The sequence below is a fragment of the Mycotypha africana genome (assembly GCF_025528875.1).
Source record: "Mycotypha africana strain NRRL 2978 chromosome Unknown BDF20scaffold_12, whole genome shotgun sequence".
NCBI classification, from domain to species: domain Eukaryota; kingdom Fungi; phylum Mucoromycota; class Mucoromycetes; order Mucorales; family Mycotyphaceae; genus Mycotypha; species Mycotypha africana.
Window position 1 is genome coordinate 615,201 of NW_026515736.1, and position 17,055 is coordinate 632,255.

The window sequence follows — 17,055 nt, forward strand, 5'->3', positions numbered from 1 at the left end:
ATTGTACATCTTCTATATTTTGGGTAATTGCTGAGCGTTTATAAGTAGAAACAGTAAACTCGAGAAGAGTTAAATGTGTAATGCAACTGTCGTACTCGCCAATACCAGGATTAAAAAGTAACCAACGGACGTGACGTAATGGGAATGCCTTTTTCTCAACAAATGCCCAAAAATCCACTGTTCCGCCCAGAAACAAAAAAAAAAAAATTGGGAATTTCCGTTTTCATTCAACTCTTTTTCTCTTTTCCATTCAAACAATTTTAAACAAAATAAACGTCTGAAAAATGGTCCTTAACGCTTTTATGCTTCAAAGAAGATATCCACAATTACAAGTGAATGATATCAACAATTTGATAGATCGTTTCGGGTAAGAACGAAGCAAAGAGGTGTCTGTAACTGCTTTTTCTTCCAACGAAAAAAGAAAAGACGAAACACGAGAATAACACTCTCATTATAAATAGCGAAATCGATTTGGATCAAGATGGCTACCTTGATCAAAAGGAAATTCAACAAGCCTGTAAGGAAACTGGTTATAGTGATAACTATGATGAAATTCGTGCTACACTCAAAGACGTCAGTACCAATGCCTCTGGTAAGATTGATGTAGAAGAATTTATTGAGGTAAATATAAAACAGAGGAGAGGGGACAGATACAAAAAAGACTCGGTATGCCGCATTTTGGTATAGGGAGCGACAAGCATTTCTTTATGAAATCTTATGCTAGTCTTCCTATTCCTTTGTCCATGAATTCCTTTCGCTCCTCGGCTTGAAAGTCAAAGGAAGCAATGTCGGCTTTTAAATACGTCCATGATTGAACCTTTGCCAAGTCTTTTCGTTTCCTATTTAAAAAAGAGCAAAAGATGTGTTATGAATGTGAGACAAAAAGCTAACGTGTCTTTCATTTTTGGCAAAATAGCTTGCTGCCAAGCTAAAGGAAGGTAGAAATAAAGGAGCTTTCGACGTACATCAAAACAAAATTAAAGTGCACGGTTCAAATGCCAACGTCACCCATACCATCAACGAAGATGAACGTACTGAATTTACCAGACATATCAACGGTGTGCTTGCCGGTGATGCTCACATCGGTCATCGTCTACCTATTCCTTTGCACACAATGCAACTTTTTGATGAATGTAGAGATGGTCTCATTTTGTGTAAGTTGATCAACGACGCTGTCCCTGATACCATTGATGAACGTGTTTTGAATACTGGCAAAAAGATCAACAACTTCCAAATGGTGGAAAACAATAATATTGTCATCAATTCAGCAAAGGCCATTGGCTGCTCAGTAGTCAATATAGGCTCTACTGACATTATTGAAGGTCGTGAACATTTAATTTTGGGTCTAATTTGGCAAGTTATCAAACGTGGTCTTTTAAGCAAGATCGATATTAAGCAACATCCTGAATTGTACCGTCTTTTGGAAAATGATGAAACACTTGAAGATTTGTTGAAATTACCACCTGATCAAATTTTATTAAGATGGTTCAATTATCATCTGAAGGCTGCTAATTGGGAAAGAAGGTAACATGTCGTAAATGGAAGAGAGGGAAATTACAATGGTTATGACTGACGAGGTTTATAAAAATGTAGGGTGGCCAACTTTTCTAAAGACGTTGCTGATGGTGAAAACTACACTGTCTTGTTAAATCAACTCAAACCTGAAGTTTGTTCTCGTGCTCCTCTTCAGGAGCGTGATGTACTTCGTAGAGCCGAAATGGTCTTGGATAATGCTGAAAAGATCGATTGCCGTAAATACTTGACACCGAAGGCTTTGGTGGCTGGTAATCCCAAGCTGAACTTGGCTTTCGTTGCTCATTTATTCAATACCCATCCTGGACTGGAACCTTTGTCTGAAGAAGAAGCTCCTGAAATTGAGGACTTTGATGCGGAAGGTGAAAGAGAAGCTAGAAGTAAGTTCATCATCAGTCAGTGAAGCGGGTTTCAATTCACAAAATACAATGCTGATCTTTCTTGTTGAACGTTAGTGTTTACACTTTGGTTAAACAGCTTGAACGTTGATCCTGGTGTATATAATTTATTTGAAGATTTACAGGACGGGTTGATTTTATTACAAGCTTTTGATAAAGTAGTCCCTGGTAGCGTCAATTGGCGCAAAGTCGGCAAAAATCAGCCTCTTTCTAGATTCAAGCAAATTGAAAACTGTAACTATGCTGTTTTACTTGGTCAAGAGCTCAAGTTTTCTCTTGTTGGTATTCAAGGCTCAGATATTGTTGACGGTCAGAGAACTCTGACTTTAGGACTTACATGGCAATTGATGCGTGAAAATATCATTCAAACTTTGAAATCACTTACAAAGGATGGTCGTTCTGTTACTGATCAAGACATGATTCGCTGGGCTAATGATACCGTACAGCGTGGCGGAAAGCAATCAAAAATGAACTCATTCAAGGATAGGGCTCTCAGTACCGGTATCTTCTTTTTGGATGTATTGAATGGTATTAAGCCTGGTTATGTCGACTACAACCTTGTGACTAGGGGTACAACTGAAGAAGACGCTTTCAACAATGCTAAACTTGCTATTTCTATTGCTCGTAAATTGGGTGCTACCATCTTCTTGGTACCAGAAGATATTGTTGAAGTGAGAAGTAAAATGGTATGTATTACGAACTGTTAGAAATATAAGTTTGCAATGTAACTGATCATCATCTTCTATCTCGTTTAGAATCTGACATTCATCGGTAGTCTAATGGTTGTCGACAGAGAAATCAATCACACCTCATGAATTATCTAACTCTCATTAAATACAAACGTACTATTATACTCATCTTGCTATCTTAGGTATCTAACGTCTAATTTTCCTATATCTATTCTTAAATAAAAACAACCTTGTACATTACAGCTTATTGCATAATGAAATCCACCAAATTTAAAAATATGGCCCTTTGAACGTGAGATCTGCACTTATGTCAAAGCATATGCATTAAATGTGACGTACATAACGAACGCGATAAACAGTATAAGAATAGAATTCACGTTTACCTTTTCATCTTAACTTTTGAATGGACGACTATTGAATAGAGTGAATGAATGCCATGGAGTTCAGTTATAGGTTATTGAACGAAGTGCACCTGCAATATTGAGCATTATACAAACATCATCAGCAATGTAGACGAACTAACAAGCGACTAATATATTATTTGTTCCTATCCATGCGGTGCTAATTTTGATTGGTTACGAATACTGTTTTGGCATTTATACAAAAAAAATCAATGTTCAATTCATTCCAGCCATTGATAAATAAATCGCTATTGAATGTATATATTCAACTAATAGGAGGCCATGGTATAGGCTATTAGCTAAGCAAGTGTACATAGTATCAACACGCCTCAGTAAGGTGTGGGGTCTGGATAGCAAATATACGTGCCAATTGGTCTATCGATCAGCTGCTAATGATTGTCAAATGAATATAATATTCCTGGTCACATTCTGTTGAGTTTCATGCGTATTCGACTCGTTAGATAACAATTGAAAAAGGCACTTCTTAGCTTACGGCTTATTCATAATAGCTGGAACGTGCATTTCAATTTGAGCTTTTGAGCTTTGCCGATTATTATGAAATAGTAAGATGATGGTAATTTATTTTTCCACTATCTTTCACCCCATAAGTCTTACCGTCTGTGCAACCTCATCCATGAAATGCTACCAACAAAGTAAAAGCATGCGATGAATGCGTGTATTCAACAGAATCGTATAAAATCATTACAAAAAAAGATATCAAAATACTTCGATGTTCACGGTAGACGGGAATTACATTACAATAGTTATCCTCTCCGAACATTTTATCGGTAATGCATTATGAAAGTTTGTGTTATCAGTTTGGTGCACAAATTAATAAGCGAATCTAACAAATGGAGATGATCAGTGAAGGAAAAACCGGCCATTTTCTTGCGCTTTCAATAAAAAGAGGTCGTAAATATACACTTGCAATACTAATTATGTTGGTACTTCAAGTTCAACAGCTTAAACCAACAATACCCAGCAAAAGAAAGTATAGGTGAAATAGGAAGAAATATAATGTGGCCCACTTAAATTTTATTCAGTTAAAGTATACTAAACATCATTTCAATCGCACAATAGAGTCTTAGGAAGGTCACTGCCATAGTGTTTATATAGAGGAGGATAAGTTGTTAGCATGGTGCAAATAATAGTTAGAATCACCTACTATTAATCGAACGATTATGATATTGTACACATATGTAGTTGTTATCATTATTTTTCCGGATGTTTAGTTATGAAAAGTTTTCCCTTTTGTACATTTGTACAAGTGTAGAGCTTATATCTCGCCAGTTCACGGAAAGATTGTGATTTATTTATAATTAACTAATCATTTGCTGATATACTCTGTTATCATATGTAAGGAATCTGCACGATTGGGGAAAAGATCAGTGTTCGGAGATTTAAAAACAGTACTAGACATTCTGTGTCAGAGATGAGCAATAGATTGTTGTGACAAACTATACTCTGATCTAACGACACGTGCATATTATCACTGACTTCAGCCGTCCATTACAATAAAAAAACTACCGAACTGCGATAAATTGTTGTTATACCAAGGCGTTTTGTCTTTACAAAACTACTTTCCAACTGTTGACGTTTGACATATAAGACTTTTTTAAATCCATATGATACATTATGCTGGTTTTTTTTTTCGAGAGTCGATTCCTAGGAACCAGACTGCATCATCCGGTTTCTGGGAGCTGATTGTTTTCAATTGAGGCTGTTTGATTCTTGATCCCCAGCGCTTACCCCTACTCCTTGCTTGCAAAACTGAATAATCCGCGCAAAGTGCTATTCTATCTTTCTTTCAGTACAGATTTGAAAGGCGAAATGTAACAATTAGGAGTAGTATAACACTTCATATGTACGTGTTTTGCTAAAACGTTTTACTTATCTTTCTCAAATAGGAAAAGAGGGCCCTTTTGCAAACCGTTCCAAATTGCGCCGCGATTTTAGAACGCTCACTATTTTCAGCTTTTATAAATCCAGCTACTGGTGCTGTTATGCTTTTAAAAGATCAAATAGTTCAAAATGATTAAGGTTTCTCTTTTCTTGAGGTTTTTTTCTAATCCTTCCAAATATCATTTAACAAGACCTGTCTTTCTTCTTTTCTTGGTGCAAGATTACTATGAAGGTCACGTTATTAACCGCTGCTGTCATTGCTTTTCTCAGAGCATCTGTTACTACTGCTTCAGCTGAAAAGATTGATCAACATGGTCAACTACTCGATATCGCTTACGTCACAAAACATATTGGTACACATCGTGGTTACCCTACTGAATCCATCCCTAACAAAGACCATATTGATAACGACTACATTCTTGAACAATACCAACTGATAAAACGCCATGGTACACGCTATCCTGGGGATGATGATATTGATGCGATGAATGAACTCGTCCAAAGAATTAAGCAAAAGCAAGAATGATTCCCTTACCGGTTGGACAAACAATTATGATAACCAATGGGTTCGCAGTCGTACGGGCTTGTTGGACTTGCATGGTCAAATGGAACATTATACTCATGGTGAGCGAGTTGCTGCTAGCTACCCTGAAATTGTTAAATCGGCTATTGATTTCGATGTGTCTACTCTTACTGCTTACGCTTCCTGGTCCGACCGAGTATCTCAATCTGCCTCAGCCTTCTTAATGGGAGCTTTCAAGGGATATGGTCAATTAGGCAAGGATAACACGATGGCTATTCCTATTTTTACCTATCCTGAAGAAGAGGATAAGATGCTTGCCTTCCATAAAGCTTGCAAACGCTGGAAAACTGAAATCGACGATAGTGATTTCGTTGACAAAGCCGTCAAGCCATTAGACAAACTCTACAAACAAACCATAGCCACCCGTCTATCCAAGGATTTGGGCTTACATATTACTGCTACTGATGTTGAAAACTTGATGAGCGGCTGTGCTTTTGATGTGACCATGCGTGGTACAGCCGATACTTTCTGTCGACTCTTCACCAAGGATGATCTAATAAAATTAGAGTACTACGATGATCTTAAACATTGGTTTAAGCTTTCTTACGGCTATGAGGAATTGAATGCTGGTATGGCCTGTAATCTGGGTAAAGCTATAATTGAAAATATTGAGGCTGCTGTCCATGGCTCCACTACTGGTAAGAAATTCCCTCGTTTGGATCTCAAGTTTGGACATGATGAGACTCTTTTGCCTCTTCGTACTTTCTTTGGTCTTCAAAAAGATGATTACAAGCTGGCCTGGAATCTTTCTCAACACGAAATTGATAACCGTAAATTTAAATTATCGAAATTCAGCTTCTTCGCCAACAACCTCGCTTTTCAAGTATTGTCTTCCAAAAATAAAACAAACACTCAAAAATACGTCAGAGTCTTAGATAACGAGAAGGCTATCATTTTCCCTGGTTGTCAACATGAATACTGCCCTCACGATCAATTTCTAGAAGCTGTGGCCCCTATGCTTACATGCGACTATGATGAAACCTGTGCTATCTAAATAGTATTTATCTCATTTATAGAAAGGATTCTCTTTACAATTATACAAACCTTTTACATTGCATAATAAATTGATAAATAGATAGGTTTCCAATAAGAGACCTATACATTGTAGGATAGAGTCTATTTTTGGTAAATAAATTTCTTGCTGCTGTATCCGTTCGTCATTCTTCATTTTGTACGAAACATGACTGATTGATGAGAGTAAATGCTAAATGTTATTGTGAGATATATAATAGGTAGAACTATGTCAAGAAAGCTTAAACGCGTTGAAGCATTATACCAAGTCTTTTCTAAACCTTAGAAAGCACCATAACTCTCAATAGCTTTCAAATACCAGTTCAGTTCTACGCCAATTTGTAACACCTTTGTCTTCCGCCATATAGTCCATACACCAATTATTGCTGCATTGCTAACAGATTGTGAGAGCTTTGCTGTAATTATGCGAAAAAAAAAAAGTTAATTAATATTCTTTTTCAGTCATATACAACGAGATGAGCTGATGGCTTTGACTACCACTGTAATTTCTTGGAAATTATGCATTCGAAGTTGGCCAGTGTACATTTAAAGAAAGTTTACAAGGATCAGGGAATGTTTCATTTCCATGGTAAAAGCCAAGCAATCGACGCTCACCGTCGGATTGTCGCCGATGAAATTTCAAATACAAAATAGCCATTTTGGGTGAATGAAAAAAAAAACCCTAAAAATAACATATCAACTGGTTCTTTCTATTGCATCGAAGATTCGCTCTTCTTCTTCTTCCCTTTTCCCTCGCATACTTTGAACATACCCTTTATACCTACATTAGAGTATCTCTTCTCTTAGACGCTTGTAGATATTATATTGTTGTATTTACATATCACAAACCTTCAATGATTTCGGTTATACCAACCACTTCTTACCTGGTAAAGGATCTGTCTATGTGATACCATTCTCTTATAATGACTAACCTGAATGTAATGACAGGAAAGCGTAAGTAGCACATTGTCAATCCCATCACGGACATCATGCATTACAATACCTACCATCACCGATTTAGAGGGACAAAAGCATCTTCGAAAACGACAGGAGAGGGATGAAGATGATGATGACGATAGTGTTTTGATAAAACCTACCCATAGCGTCGTACATGTAACCGTTACTGCGGCTGGTACCGTAGTCTATACCCAAACATACACTTCTTATTCTTATGTCAAAAGCTATATACCTGCCAGTCCTTCAGCAACTAGTTATTCCAACGATCACAGTAGTAGTAACGGATCATCAACATCAACTCAAACTCATGCGTCAAAAAATAGCTCTAATCTTGGTGCCATTATCGGTGGAACGGTAGGCGGTGTAGCAGCCATTGCTCTGGTGGGTCTATTATTTTATTTGGTACGTCGACATAAACGGAAAAAAAATAGTCAAGATAATATGTTGTATGACGAGGACGATTCGTATTATCGGGGCCATCAGCGAAATAATGCCGCAACCGGAGAAGAATTGATAGATGATGATGAAAAAGACGATGGTTGTGGTAGCACAATCGGCGTAGGAAGTACTGTGCCACCCACACCCAGGCATTTAGTAGCACCGCTCCAGCAATCATCACTGACAGCAATCACAGGAGCTTCAATATCAACACAAGGAAATGTCATAGGTGGCACTAATCGCGAAGAAAATGGAAGAGAATCCAAATATTATCCTTCAACAACGCTAGATAATGGATACTATGCGAATGCTCTTCACCCCATGCCTTATTACTCTGCAACTAATAGTGTCGTTTCTGATTCTATGCCCTCAAGTACCATGGAAAATAGTCAATACAACGGTACAACTGGAGATTTGAATCCTCCGCCGATGTCATATACAGGGTACTTGCAAGTGCCAAATGCAATTGATTTTCATGTCAATGAGATTGTACCATATCAACAGAACACCGATCATACCAATACAGTTAGACATGTACCGCACTTGAAAGATGATATCACTACCACGATTGCTGAACCGCCTCATTCTAAAGACTAATTATTGCTCCAGGCTTTAAAGAGATACTGTGGCAAATCGACCTTAACAGGTTTTTTTCTTACTTTTTTTTGGAATTTGAACTCATGGATACTTACGCTACTTATGTAAAAAGCATTCCCTTTCACTTGTACATTGAAATCTTCGTATCGTCCATGTTATAATTAACTCGCGCTCATAATAACTTAATGATCTGTTAAGAAAGCTTGATTGCCGTATAGAATAATAAAGGTGCCATCCTTTTCTATTGTATCTTCTAGATACGATAGTATTAGATTAATTCTGCTTTTGAGAGTAATATTACTTTGACTGTTTTCCTTGAAGCACTCTGTTACAATGAGCCTGAGCTAAAATATTCATTATGCAGCAAAATAATTGTACAAGCATGCCACAGCGATGTTTTATATCATTAAGGGAAAAAGCAATAGAATGCACAAAGCTTGTAAAGGAATCATCATCTAAACGACAAACAGACTCAAAATAACGCAAGTTGACGATAATATTAGAATTCATGCATATAGCTGCTATATTAAATTTAGTAGAGGTATTCACAAACAAAAAAAATTTTCATTCACTTAATGATTAGGGTTAGCTTGCAAGCAAACATAGGATATTGTAGATGAGTAACCCGTTTGAAGAAGCACGCAATTATCACAACCATGATTTCAAAAATAACCAAACATGCGCGCTTAGTGATAACTGATACTATGCTTCCACTCTTAATTTACCAGATGTTTGAAAATACTAGCCTACTTTTTGGGACACTTCTATGAAGTTAATTTGTCCTTACCCAGCATTTCCAGAATAAATTGCTCATTTTAAAGAAGGGAAGACGTCGAATTCTTGAAGCGAATGCTTCTGTGTTCGTCAATCCATCTCTTCTGGCCTGGTCCTTCAATAATATCCAAGACACGTTAATAGGACTGAGTTTTAGGCAATAATGAGCAAACGTCTAATGATGTAGCTCCTAACTAAGATTATGTAATTTATGGCTTGCTTTCTGGCTTTCACTCCCAATTTCTTCAAAAAAAAAAACTTTAATGAAAGTTACTGATAAGAATCGTATTATTCAATGTTCAGTCTATCAATTCTTTACCTTCATGCAAATTAGCTCTATCATTCTCACTTTTACTATCTACTATATATTTTTCTCCAGCATCTCCGTCTGCTTTCTTTATCTTCAATTACTTCATCTATAAAAACCGATTCGTTTATGTATGTAAGGGAGAAATAAAACGGCTATAATTGCATAAAGAATGACAATAACTCAACTTGCTTACCATCTGTGGTTGTAGTATTCTAATACCTCCCATAATATATAAAGCATTCTATAATCATAATAACACTTGTACATGTCCTTTTGTACTCCAAAGACATGCGAATACGTAATACTACATTCCTATTGAGGGAGAATTTAAGGAACGAGTATGGAAACATTCAGTTTACTGTGAACTCTTCCTTTTCCATTTTTCAGTGTACAATGAAAGAACCAAAGGGGACGTTTGTGCATGGATTGACATTAAATTGTAGTTATGAGTTCATCTTCTCATGCTGAGAAGTTTGACATATAGTGATGCGTTTTCAATATTGCTCTTAGCTATCTGCTTCCTCTGCATTGCTTACACAAACGAAACTGGTATTAATTTCTCAATTCAAAAGCAAAGACAAAGGAAGGAAGACTATTATTATTCGTTGATATCTTTTCATGTTTCAGCAGCAGTATTGGTGATTTGAACGAATTAATTTCACCGTACATTGCTTGTATATCGCATTGATGATAAGCTGCTTAAGTTATCATTCTATTTAGTTTCAATAAATAAGTCATAAACTTTTTTTTTAATTGTTGTTGTTTTGTACAGATCTTGCAACCGTGAACTTTTTTTACGCCAATAATGTCATTTTTACCACTGAACAACCACGTTTACTGAAAAAAACAGCGCGACTAACAAGCTAAACGGGCGTCTACAAAAAAATTCGTCATGAATTATAGCGTACAGTCGTGCACTGCTAGTTGGCAGCAGAGGGCTATTTCTACTGTAAAATATACTTAGGTCAATAAGCACTTTTCTGCAAAAATGGAAGCGAGGAGCCTTTCAATTCGAAGCTTGAAAACAGCTGTCGCTAGTTGAGATTTACAAGCCTTAGAAAAGAACACAATACCCGGCTTTATTATAACTTTTCTTTTTTGATATCTACGGTGCCAACAGTCTTTTCTTCAATTTGTTCTTTTTCTTTTAACAACAGTCTTAATATCTGATGCAGGACAATAACGGCTAACAGGGCAACTATTACAACGGGGCCCTCGTGGCAAACAAACAATTTGTCCAAACCCTACTAGTAAAGGGTTGATATCTTTCCATTTATTTTTAGGCAGCCACGATTGCAGACTCTATATTTTCGGAGGAACAAGACCCGCTTTTGAATATGTGTAAACTCTTCTCAAAACACCATACAATAACAGCTTACCACTCTGGTTTCTTCTGGTGTTTTCGTCTTACACCATCCTAACCTGTTAGAAATTCTATGAACATGAACATCTACACCAATACCATCATTCTTATTCCATGCCACCTGCAATGTCAAAAACGCCATTTTTGGCCCTACCCCTGGCAAACTCGTTAATCCGTTCAACGTATCAGGAATATCACCATTGTATTGATCTCTTAAGATTTCTGCCGTCCTTTTCAAATAAGATGCTTTTCTGGAATGGAATCCTACAGGCTGGATTAAACGATCCAAAGCACCTTCATCCATTTCCAAAATGCTTTCTAAAGTTAACCCACCTTTTAGCGATGTTTGTAGTTTACGTACTACAGCACTTGTAACAGTGTCTTTCGTCTGAGAGGATAACATAAGCGAAACAAGTGTTTGAAATCGCTGAACTTTGGGATCAGCGTCAAGATCAGCGAGTCGCTCACAACCCATTGTATCTACAGGTGCCTCTTCTTTCTTTCGGAACTCTGCTAATAAGTCATAGACTATGTTCCAATCTTTGGGAGGGGATGCTGTAAGTTTTTGTTCATCGTTCTTACTGCTGTCAATGAGGGGTTGCTCGTCTTCAGGTATTAAGAGGCTGCTTTCTTCAGGTTCTTCCTTCTTTATAAAGACATTTTTCTTTTCAGTTTTAATATCTATAGACGTGTTTCGTTCTTTCTTCAAAGCAATAGGTTGCTTAGTTCTCGGACTTCGCCGCAGTTGTTGTTGAGACATATTACATATACGTGTCGTCGAAAAAGCTTTGACAAAGCAAACAATGGTTTTAAACAATGTAAGAAAATGTGGAAAATCCGTTTTAACAATATCACGAAACACTTTTTACTGCGCTTTATCAACTGAACTTAGAATGACAGGCCTTGTTCAGACAACGTCTTTTATTTTTATTTATGGCTCAATTACGATACACACTGAGAAATAATTATTCTTGATATGCCTTATAGGCTTAAAATGAATTGTATTACTATGCAAACGTGAAGCAATGCGGTACAACAAGAGTTGTTGCCCTAATGCAGATCTGATAAAAAGTGATGGGCAGACTTAATCCCGCTTTCCTTCTTTCAAAGGGTGGCTTGCTGCTGCTTTCAAATTAAATTATCAGATCATTTTGCTCTATTTTGCACTTTAATCGCTGTCAGTACCAATTCAGCCGATCAGCTTATATATAATTATGGATGCCCACCATCTCGAGGAAGAAAACGCTAAACTTCGCCAGCGTATTGCTGAATTAGAAGCTAATAAACAAGTTCTACCTAAAGCTTTTGGACCTGAAGATAAAGCTGCCCCTTTCGAAAAAGTAGAAAAGTTGAGCAATGAAGAGATTTTCCGTTTTGGACGTCAATTAGTAACACCAGGCTTTGGTTATGATTGTAACTGATCAATTTTTTATTTACTTTTCTTAAAAGCGTGAAAAAGCAATTCATAACTGATACATTTGATTCTTTGTATCATAGCACAACTCAAACTACGTAATACAACATTTCTTTGTGTAGGTGCAGGAGGATTGGGTTCAGCTGTAGCTATCTATCTTGGCTCAGCCGGTGTAGGCCGTCTTGGTATTGTGGATCATGATACGGTAGATACAAATAATTTACATAGACAAGTGATCCATACTCAGGCTCGTAAAGGAATTAATAAAGCTGTATCAGCAACTATGACAATTAAAAGGTGAGGAGTTACACACAAAATTCTGCATGATTCTTATGAATGAAGAGCCACTTACCGTCTTTTCTCATCAATTTAGTATCTATCCTGAGGCAGATATTGTGCCTTATGCTTTTACGCTTGACAGAACAAACGCGCTTGAATTAATCAGACAGTAAGTTTGTTAATTTTGCCTGAAATTTCTTGGTGTAATTTTTGACAGAACACGTGCTCTTTTTTTCATCCCTTCAAATAGATACGACATCATCATTGATGCTACAGATAATATTGCTACTCGATATTTACTCAGTGATGCTGCCGTCTTGGCAGGAAAACCAGTTGTTTCAGGTAGTGCACTCAGAAATGATGGGCAGCTTACCATTTACAATTATAAAGGAAGTCCTTGTTTTCGCTGTCTTCACCCTGTACCTCCCCCCGCTGCCACTGTTGGTAAATGCGTAGATAATGGTGTACTAGGTGTTGGTAAGTATAGTCGCGGCCATAGACATGGATAGTGGCGGAAAATAGCTAAAGTTACGTATTTTTTCTCTAATGTAGTACCTGGCATTATCGGCACCTTGGAAGCTATTGAGGCTATCAAAGTTGCTTTGGAAGTCCCTGGTCTAGATGACTCTAGTTTCTTGATTTTCAGTGGAATGAGTAATCCCATGTTCAGAACAATGAAGCTGCGTGGCAAAAAGAAGGATTGCGCTATTTGTGGTGAACATCCTACTATTACTGAATTGATTGATTATGTTCAATTCTGTAATGGCGCGGCTGATGATAAAACTGTGAATGCAAATATTTTAAAAAATGAAGAGCGTATCAGTGCGAAGGTGATTGGCCAAACTAGTTTTTATTTTGTTCATGACGATAAAAATTGATGTTGTGTACTGTTTCGTAGGAATATAATGATATTGTCCACAAAGGGGATAACCATCTTTTGATTGATTGTAGACCAGCAGTTCAATTTGGTATTTGCAAGCTACCGAATAGTATTAATATCCCCATCGACGACTTTGGTAAAAAAATGGATACTATAAAGAATTTGATGAAGGAAAAGAATGTAGCAGATAAGAATGGTAAGTTCGAATTATGGCGTTAAAAATACAACTTTTTATTGATAAGTATGCTACGTAGTATTTGTGATATGCAGATTAGGTAATGATTCGCAGTTAGCTGTACGTATGATGCAAAAGGAAGGAATCGAAGGATCCCGTGATATCATCGGAGGACTGTTGAGCTGGTCGAAGAACGTTGATGATTCTTTTCCTATCTATTAATCTTTTCGACTGCTGCAGCAACTGGCAAAAATATCCCAGAACAGCAAGACAACGTAAAGAACGAAGGATACAAATCCGAAGAATATAGAAGTATTGTAGAAATTGCACCAACCATTATGTTGTCCTGGCGGACAGTTATACTTAGCAATTTCTACAATGATTCCAATACCCCATAATAACGCCATTAAGAGATCGCATAATATTAATATTATACGTTTCATGCTTGCTGCATTACCAAATCTTCTGAAGAAATAAAATATAGTATGATAGCCCGAATAAATGATAGATAAGATTGCCTATTAGAAATGAATGATAAATTGTAGTCCATAAATGCACTAGATACTACAGCAATACTTGTGTACCTACCACTGCAACTAGGAAGTAAAAACAAGCACTACTGTTGAATGGTACGGACATTCCGGAAAACTTTAAATGCAATGTATACTTCAGTTTTTCTCTGCTCTGTAGGTATCTTTACAATCCGATCATACTTGTTACTTATCAAAGATGGCTTACCGGTGATGCACCAGCCGCAAAACCTAAGTGACCCACAGCCGCAACGAGCAGAATGAACCGCAGTAACAACCTAATCTTCGATGGCAAACTGCCATCTTTTTTCATAGCATTGTCCAAAAAATCATTGTCCTTTTTCTTCTTCTTTTTTGATGCATCGTTGCTTGTTTCAAGCTTGTTATTGGCATCGTCTGGATGATCAGCGTCCATTCTAGCGGCTGGCTGATTAGAATATGCATTTGTGTGGGCCATTGTTGGTGTATTTCCATAGGCTGTACCGCTGTATTGATATGCATTTATTGTTTGCGGTTGAGGTGAATTAGTAGACCAAGCATTTCTCCCATGGTCAACAATATCATCCTCCGCTAACGTTTTATTCGATTCCTGTGCCGATTGTTGCCAAGCATTATCTGTAAAATTTGCTGGTGCATTTGTTGAATGATAATCGGATGGTGAAGGCATTTTTTTAGGAATGCTGTTACTATCATTGTTTGGTGTTCTTCGGGGAGGCAAAGCTGGAGAATCTGTCGTCACCGGTTGCGGCATAGTAGTCGTATTAATAGGTGCTGTATCTTCATAAGCATTGCCATAGACTGGACCAGCAGGTGTGGCCCATGGGTTTTGGTGAACATTTTCTTGAAAAGGATTACTCATAATATGATGTTATACTTTTGATGCAAAGAAAGAGCTGAAAGAAAGAAAAAAAAAGAAATACTAAGCGTTTTCCTTTTTTTACATTTTTCTTACTTTAGCATTCATGAAGGTCAAAGAAAGAAAATTTTATGATGTATATTGTTACACTAAGTTAAATCCAGCTTAGCACGACTTTCAGATCAATAAAGAGACCTTATTGAAACATAAAGAAACAAGAGTGCAATGATGAATTGCTCGATAAGGACTCTTTATATTTTAATAATTGTGACCCTGTTATATTTTAATTAATAAGCTTGTTTCCTACACTTTGGGTAGTATTTAATCATCAAGCGGATTGCTTGGAATGATATATTGTAATTCAGGAACGTATAAATATCTTGAAGTACTCTCTCCTCTTGGTTCTTTCTTGAATCTGAAAACCGTGTATTATACTTAATAACAGCCGGTAATCACTGTGTTTGGTATTCAAAATATGTAAGCAGACTAACGCTCCACACTATTATTCGAGTTCTCTCTCAAAAAATAAAAAGGTGGCTAGGCATTGGCACGACAAAAACCCTATGTTATAACTGGAGGAAGATTATACATTTTCAAAACGCCGAGTTGATTTGATTACGAAAACAGTAAACAAGGTGAAAAAACTTGAACACTCAAAGTGCTATCTTGTAGATGCCTTAAATAAATACTGTTTTTCGCTTGACTTTCGCACGAAATGGCTATCAAATTGAGACTATATTACAATTAAAATTCAGATTAATTTAAAAATTATTTTGGATGAAAAGTATAGTTTTTGGGATCATACCTTTTCTGTCTAAATGCTCAATGCCAAATGTGCGAACTACTATTACTCAAACAGGGTAGGTAACCTACCCTGTTTGAGTATGTTGTAGTGTTAAGCAGCAGTTAATAAAACCTCAGAAATGCACAGTGAGAAATTTCACAAGATGAACTCGCCTAAACGCGTAAAAATCTTTAAGCCGTCGGTATAGAACCTGCAGCACCATTTTCGTTATGGCGATGGCGAGAGAAAATGTCGGGGCGGCCATACGGAATTTGCAATAGTAAGCATATTTTTGGCCGCATTGACATCTCTTTGCCATATTATACCACAGGTTTTGCAGGCCTTGGTACCATAGACGCTGGAGCCGTCCGAAATTCGTACTTCTTTCATTTCGACACCATTACAATTGTTACAAACCTACGAAAATGACATTACTTCTAGATAAGGGCACTTGATTTGGCAATTTGGGATCCACCTTTGAGGTTTTAAACTCACAGTATTCGATGGCGATGCTTTTCTCGCTTCTAGCCTTCTCTTTTTGCCTTTATCTTTAGCTTGCTTTGTTTCGTAGTTGTCTTTTCCGGACTTTCGCTTCTTGGCTAGAAAAGCGTATGAACAAAATATCAGTGGAAATGAACAGGAAATACTATCTCTTCAGCTATCTGTTACCATTATATTCTGGACACAAGTATGAGCCCTTATGGGCATGTCCTTCCCGTCCGCAATCGAAACATGTTTCAAGAAATTAATGGTTCAAGGATTCTGTTAGAATACATAAACGAATAGTAAACTGAATACAGCAATCATGAACTGAATCTCTTTATTCTTTTGTTGCTTTTTCTTTAACTTTGCTTCAAGGTAAACTTCTCTTGACGGCATGATAAAAAAGCTACTCAAAAGATACAAACACTCAGTTACAAACTAAATATGTACAGTACAGTCGTTGGGAGTAGCTCGTGATGAGATCTTATTTTAATCTACCTGATGCTCCACTGTTAACACTTCTTTAATAATTCTTTAAAGGATATAACTAGACTCTGATAAAAAAAGGGAAAAGGTACCAACTTTTTATCTTTTTATAAACTGAAACTTTTTGTTAGAATGTTATATTTGGACAACAAAGAAGTTTTGACAACAAAAACAATCTAGACGCGCTAAATTCTGACATCAAATCGAAACAC

At 36.9% G+C, this 17,055-nt stretch overlaps 7 protein-coding genes across 7 annotated transcripts; 4 read left to right on the plus strand and 3 right to left on the minus strand.

Annotated features, from left to right (window-relative positions):
* The first annotated feature begins 156 nt into the window (after window positions 1-156).
* BDF20DRAFT_895986 (fimbrin) lies at window positions 157-2,957 on the plus strand. The gene is made up of 6 exons (XM_053082481.1): window positions 157-367; window positions 462-621; window positions 917-1,524; window positions 1,594-1,913; window positions 1,989-2,617; window positions 2,687-2,957. Exons 1-6 carry the CDS (start codon window positions 285-287, stop codon window positions 2,744-2,746), a joined length of 1,860 nt encoding a protein of 619 aa, XP_052931827.1. The 5' UTR covers window positions 157-284; the 3' UTR covers window positions 2,747-2,957.
* A 2,192-nt stretch (window positions 2,958-5,149) lies between these two features.
* BDF20DRAFT_908089 (histidine phosphatase superfamily) lies at window positions 5,150-6,500 on the plus strand (the record flags this gene model as incomplete). The annotated part of the gene is made up of 2 exons (XM_053083442.1): window positions 5,150-5,419; window positions 5,445-6,500. The coding sequence occupies 2 exons, from the start codon at window positions 5,150-5,152 to the stop codon at window positions 6,498-6,500; spliced, it is 1,326 nt and encodes a 441-aa protein (XP_052931828.1).
* A 630-nt stretch (window positions 6,501-7,130) lies between these two features.
* Window positions 7,131-8,934, plus strand: BDF20DRAFT_177884 (uncharacterized protein). Its single transcript, XM_053074864.1, has 2 exons — window positions 7,131-7,404; window positions 7,466-8,934. The coding sequence occupies exons 1-2, from the start codon at window positions 7,372-7,374 to the stop codon at window positions 8,507-8,509; spliced, it is 1,077 nt and encodes a 358-aa protein (XP_052931829.1). The 5' UTR covers window positions 7,131-7,371; the 3' UTR covers window positions 8,510-8,934.
* A 1,796-nt stretch (window positions 8,935-10,730) lies between these two features.
* On the minus strand, window positions 10,731-11,509 carry BDF20DRAFT_788001 (DNA glycosylase; the record flags this gene model as incomplete). The annotated part of the gene is made up of 2 exons (XM_053076142.1): window positions 10,731-10,895; window positions 10,973-11,509. Coding segments are annotated over 2 exons (702 nt in total), but the record flags the coding sequence as incomplete, so codon positions are not given.
* A 661-nt stretch (window positions 11,510-12,170) lies between these two features.
* Window positions 12,171-13,748, plus strand: BDF20DRAFT_827795 (uncharacterized protein; the record flags this gene model as incomplete). The annotated part of the gene is made up of 6 exons (XM_053078193.1): window positions 12,171-12,369; window positions 12,493-12,667; window positions 12,744-12,818; window positions 12,900-13,126; window positions 13,259-13,479; window positions 13,548-13,748. 6 exons carry the CDS (start codon window positions 12,171-12,173, stop codon window positions 13,746-13,748), a joined length of 1,098 nt encoding a protein of 365 aa, XP_052931831.1.
* A 520-nt stretch (window positions 13,749-14,268) lies between these two features.
* On the minus strand, window positions 14,269-14,901 carry BDF20DRAFT_828270 (uncharacterized protein; the record flags this gene model as incomplete). The annotated part of the gene is made up of 2 exons (XM_053078235.1): window positions 14,269-14,352; window positions 14,443-14,901. The coding sequence occupies 2 exons, from the start codon at window positions 14,899-14,901 to the stop codon at window positions 14,269-14,271; spliced, it is 543 nt and encodes a 180-aa protein (XP_052931832.1).
* An 875-nt stretch (window positions 14,902-15,776) lies between these two features.
* On the minus strand, window positions 15,777-16,753 carry BDF20DRAFT_1004238 (uncharacterized protein; the record flags this gene model as incomplete). Its single annotated transcript, XM_053074659.1, has 5 exons — window positions 15,777-15,809; window positions 15,896-16,291; window positions 16,370-16,473; window positions 16,544-16,585; window positions 16,666-16,753. The coding sequence occupies 4 exons, from the start codon at window positions 16,751-16,753 to the stop codon at window positions 16,103-16,105; spliced, it is 423 nt and encodes a 140-aa protein (XP_052931833.1). The 3' UTR covers window positions 15,777-15,809; window positions 15,896-16,102.
* Between the last annotated feature and the right edge of the window lie 302 nt (window positions 16,754-17,055).

What these genes read in the sequence shown, in the direction of transcription:
- BDF20DRAFT_177884 (XM_053074864.1), top strand. Translation starts at nt 7,372, where the DNA reads ATGATTTCGGTTATACCAACCACTTCTTACCTG. An exon ending in TACCAACCACTTCTTACCTG is followed by an intron (nt 7,405 to 7,465) that starts GTAAAGGATCTG and finishes ATGTAATGACAG; the next exon opens with GAAAGCGTAAGTAGCACATT.
- BDF20DRAFT_895986 (XM_053082481.1), top strand. Translation starts at nt 285, where the DNA reads ATGGTCCTTAACGCTTTTATGCTTCAAAGAAGATATCCACAATTACAA. An exon ending in AATTTGATAGATCGTTTCGG is followed by an intron (nt 368 to 461) that starts GTAAGAACGAAG and finishes CATTATAAATAG; the next exon opens with CGAAATCGATTTGGATCAAG. An exon ending in GCTGCTAATTGGGAAAGAAG is followed by an intron (nt 1,525 to 1,593) that starts GTAACATGTCGT and finishes ATAAAAATGTAG; the next exon opens with GGTGGCCAACTTTTCTAAAG.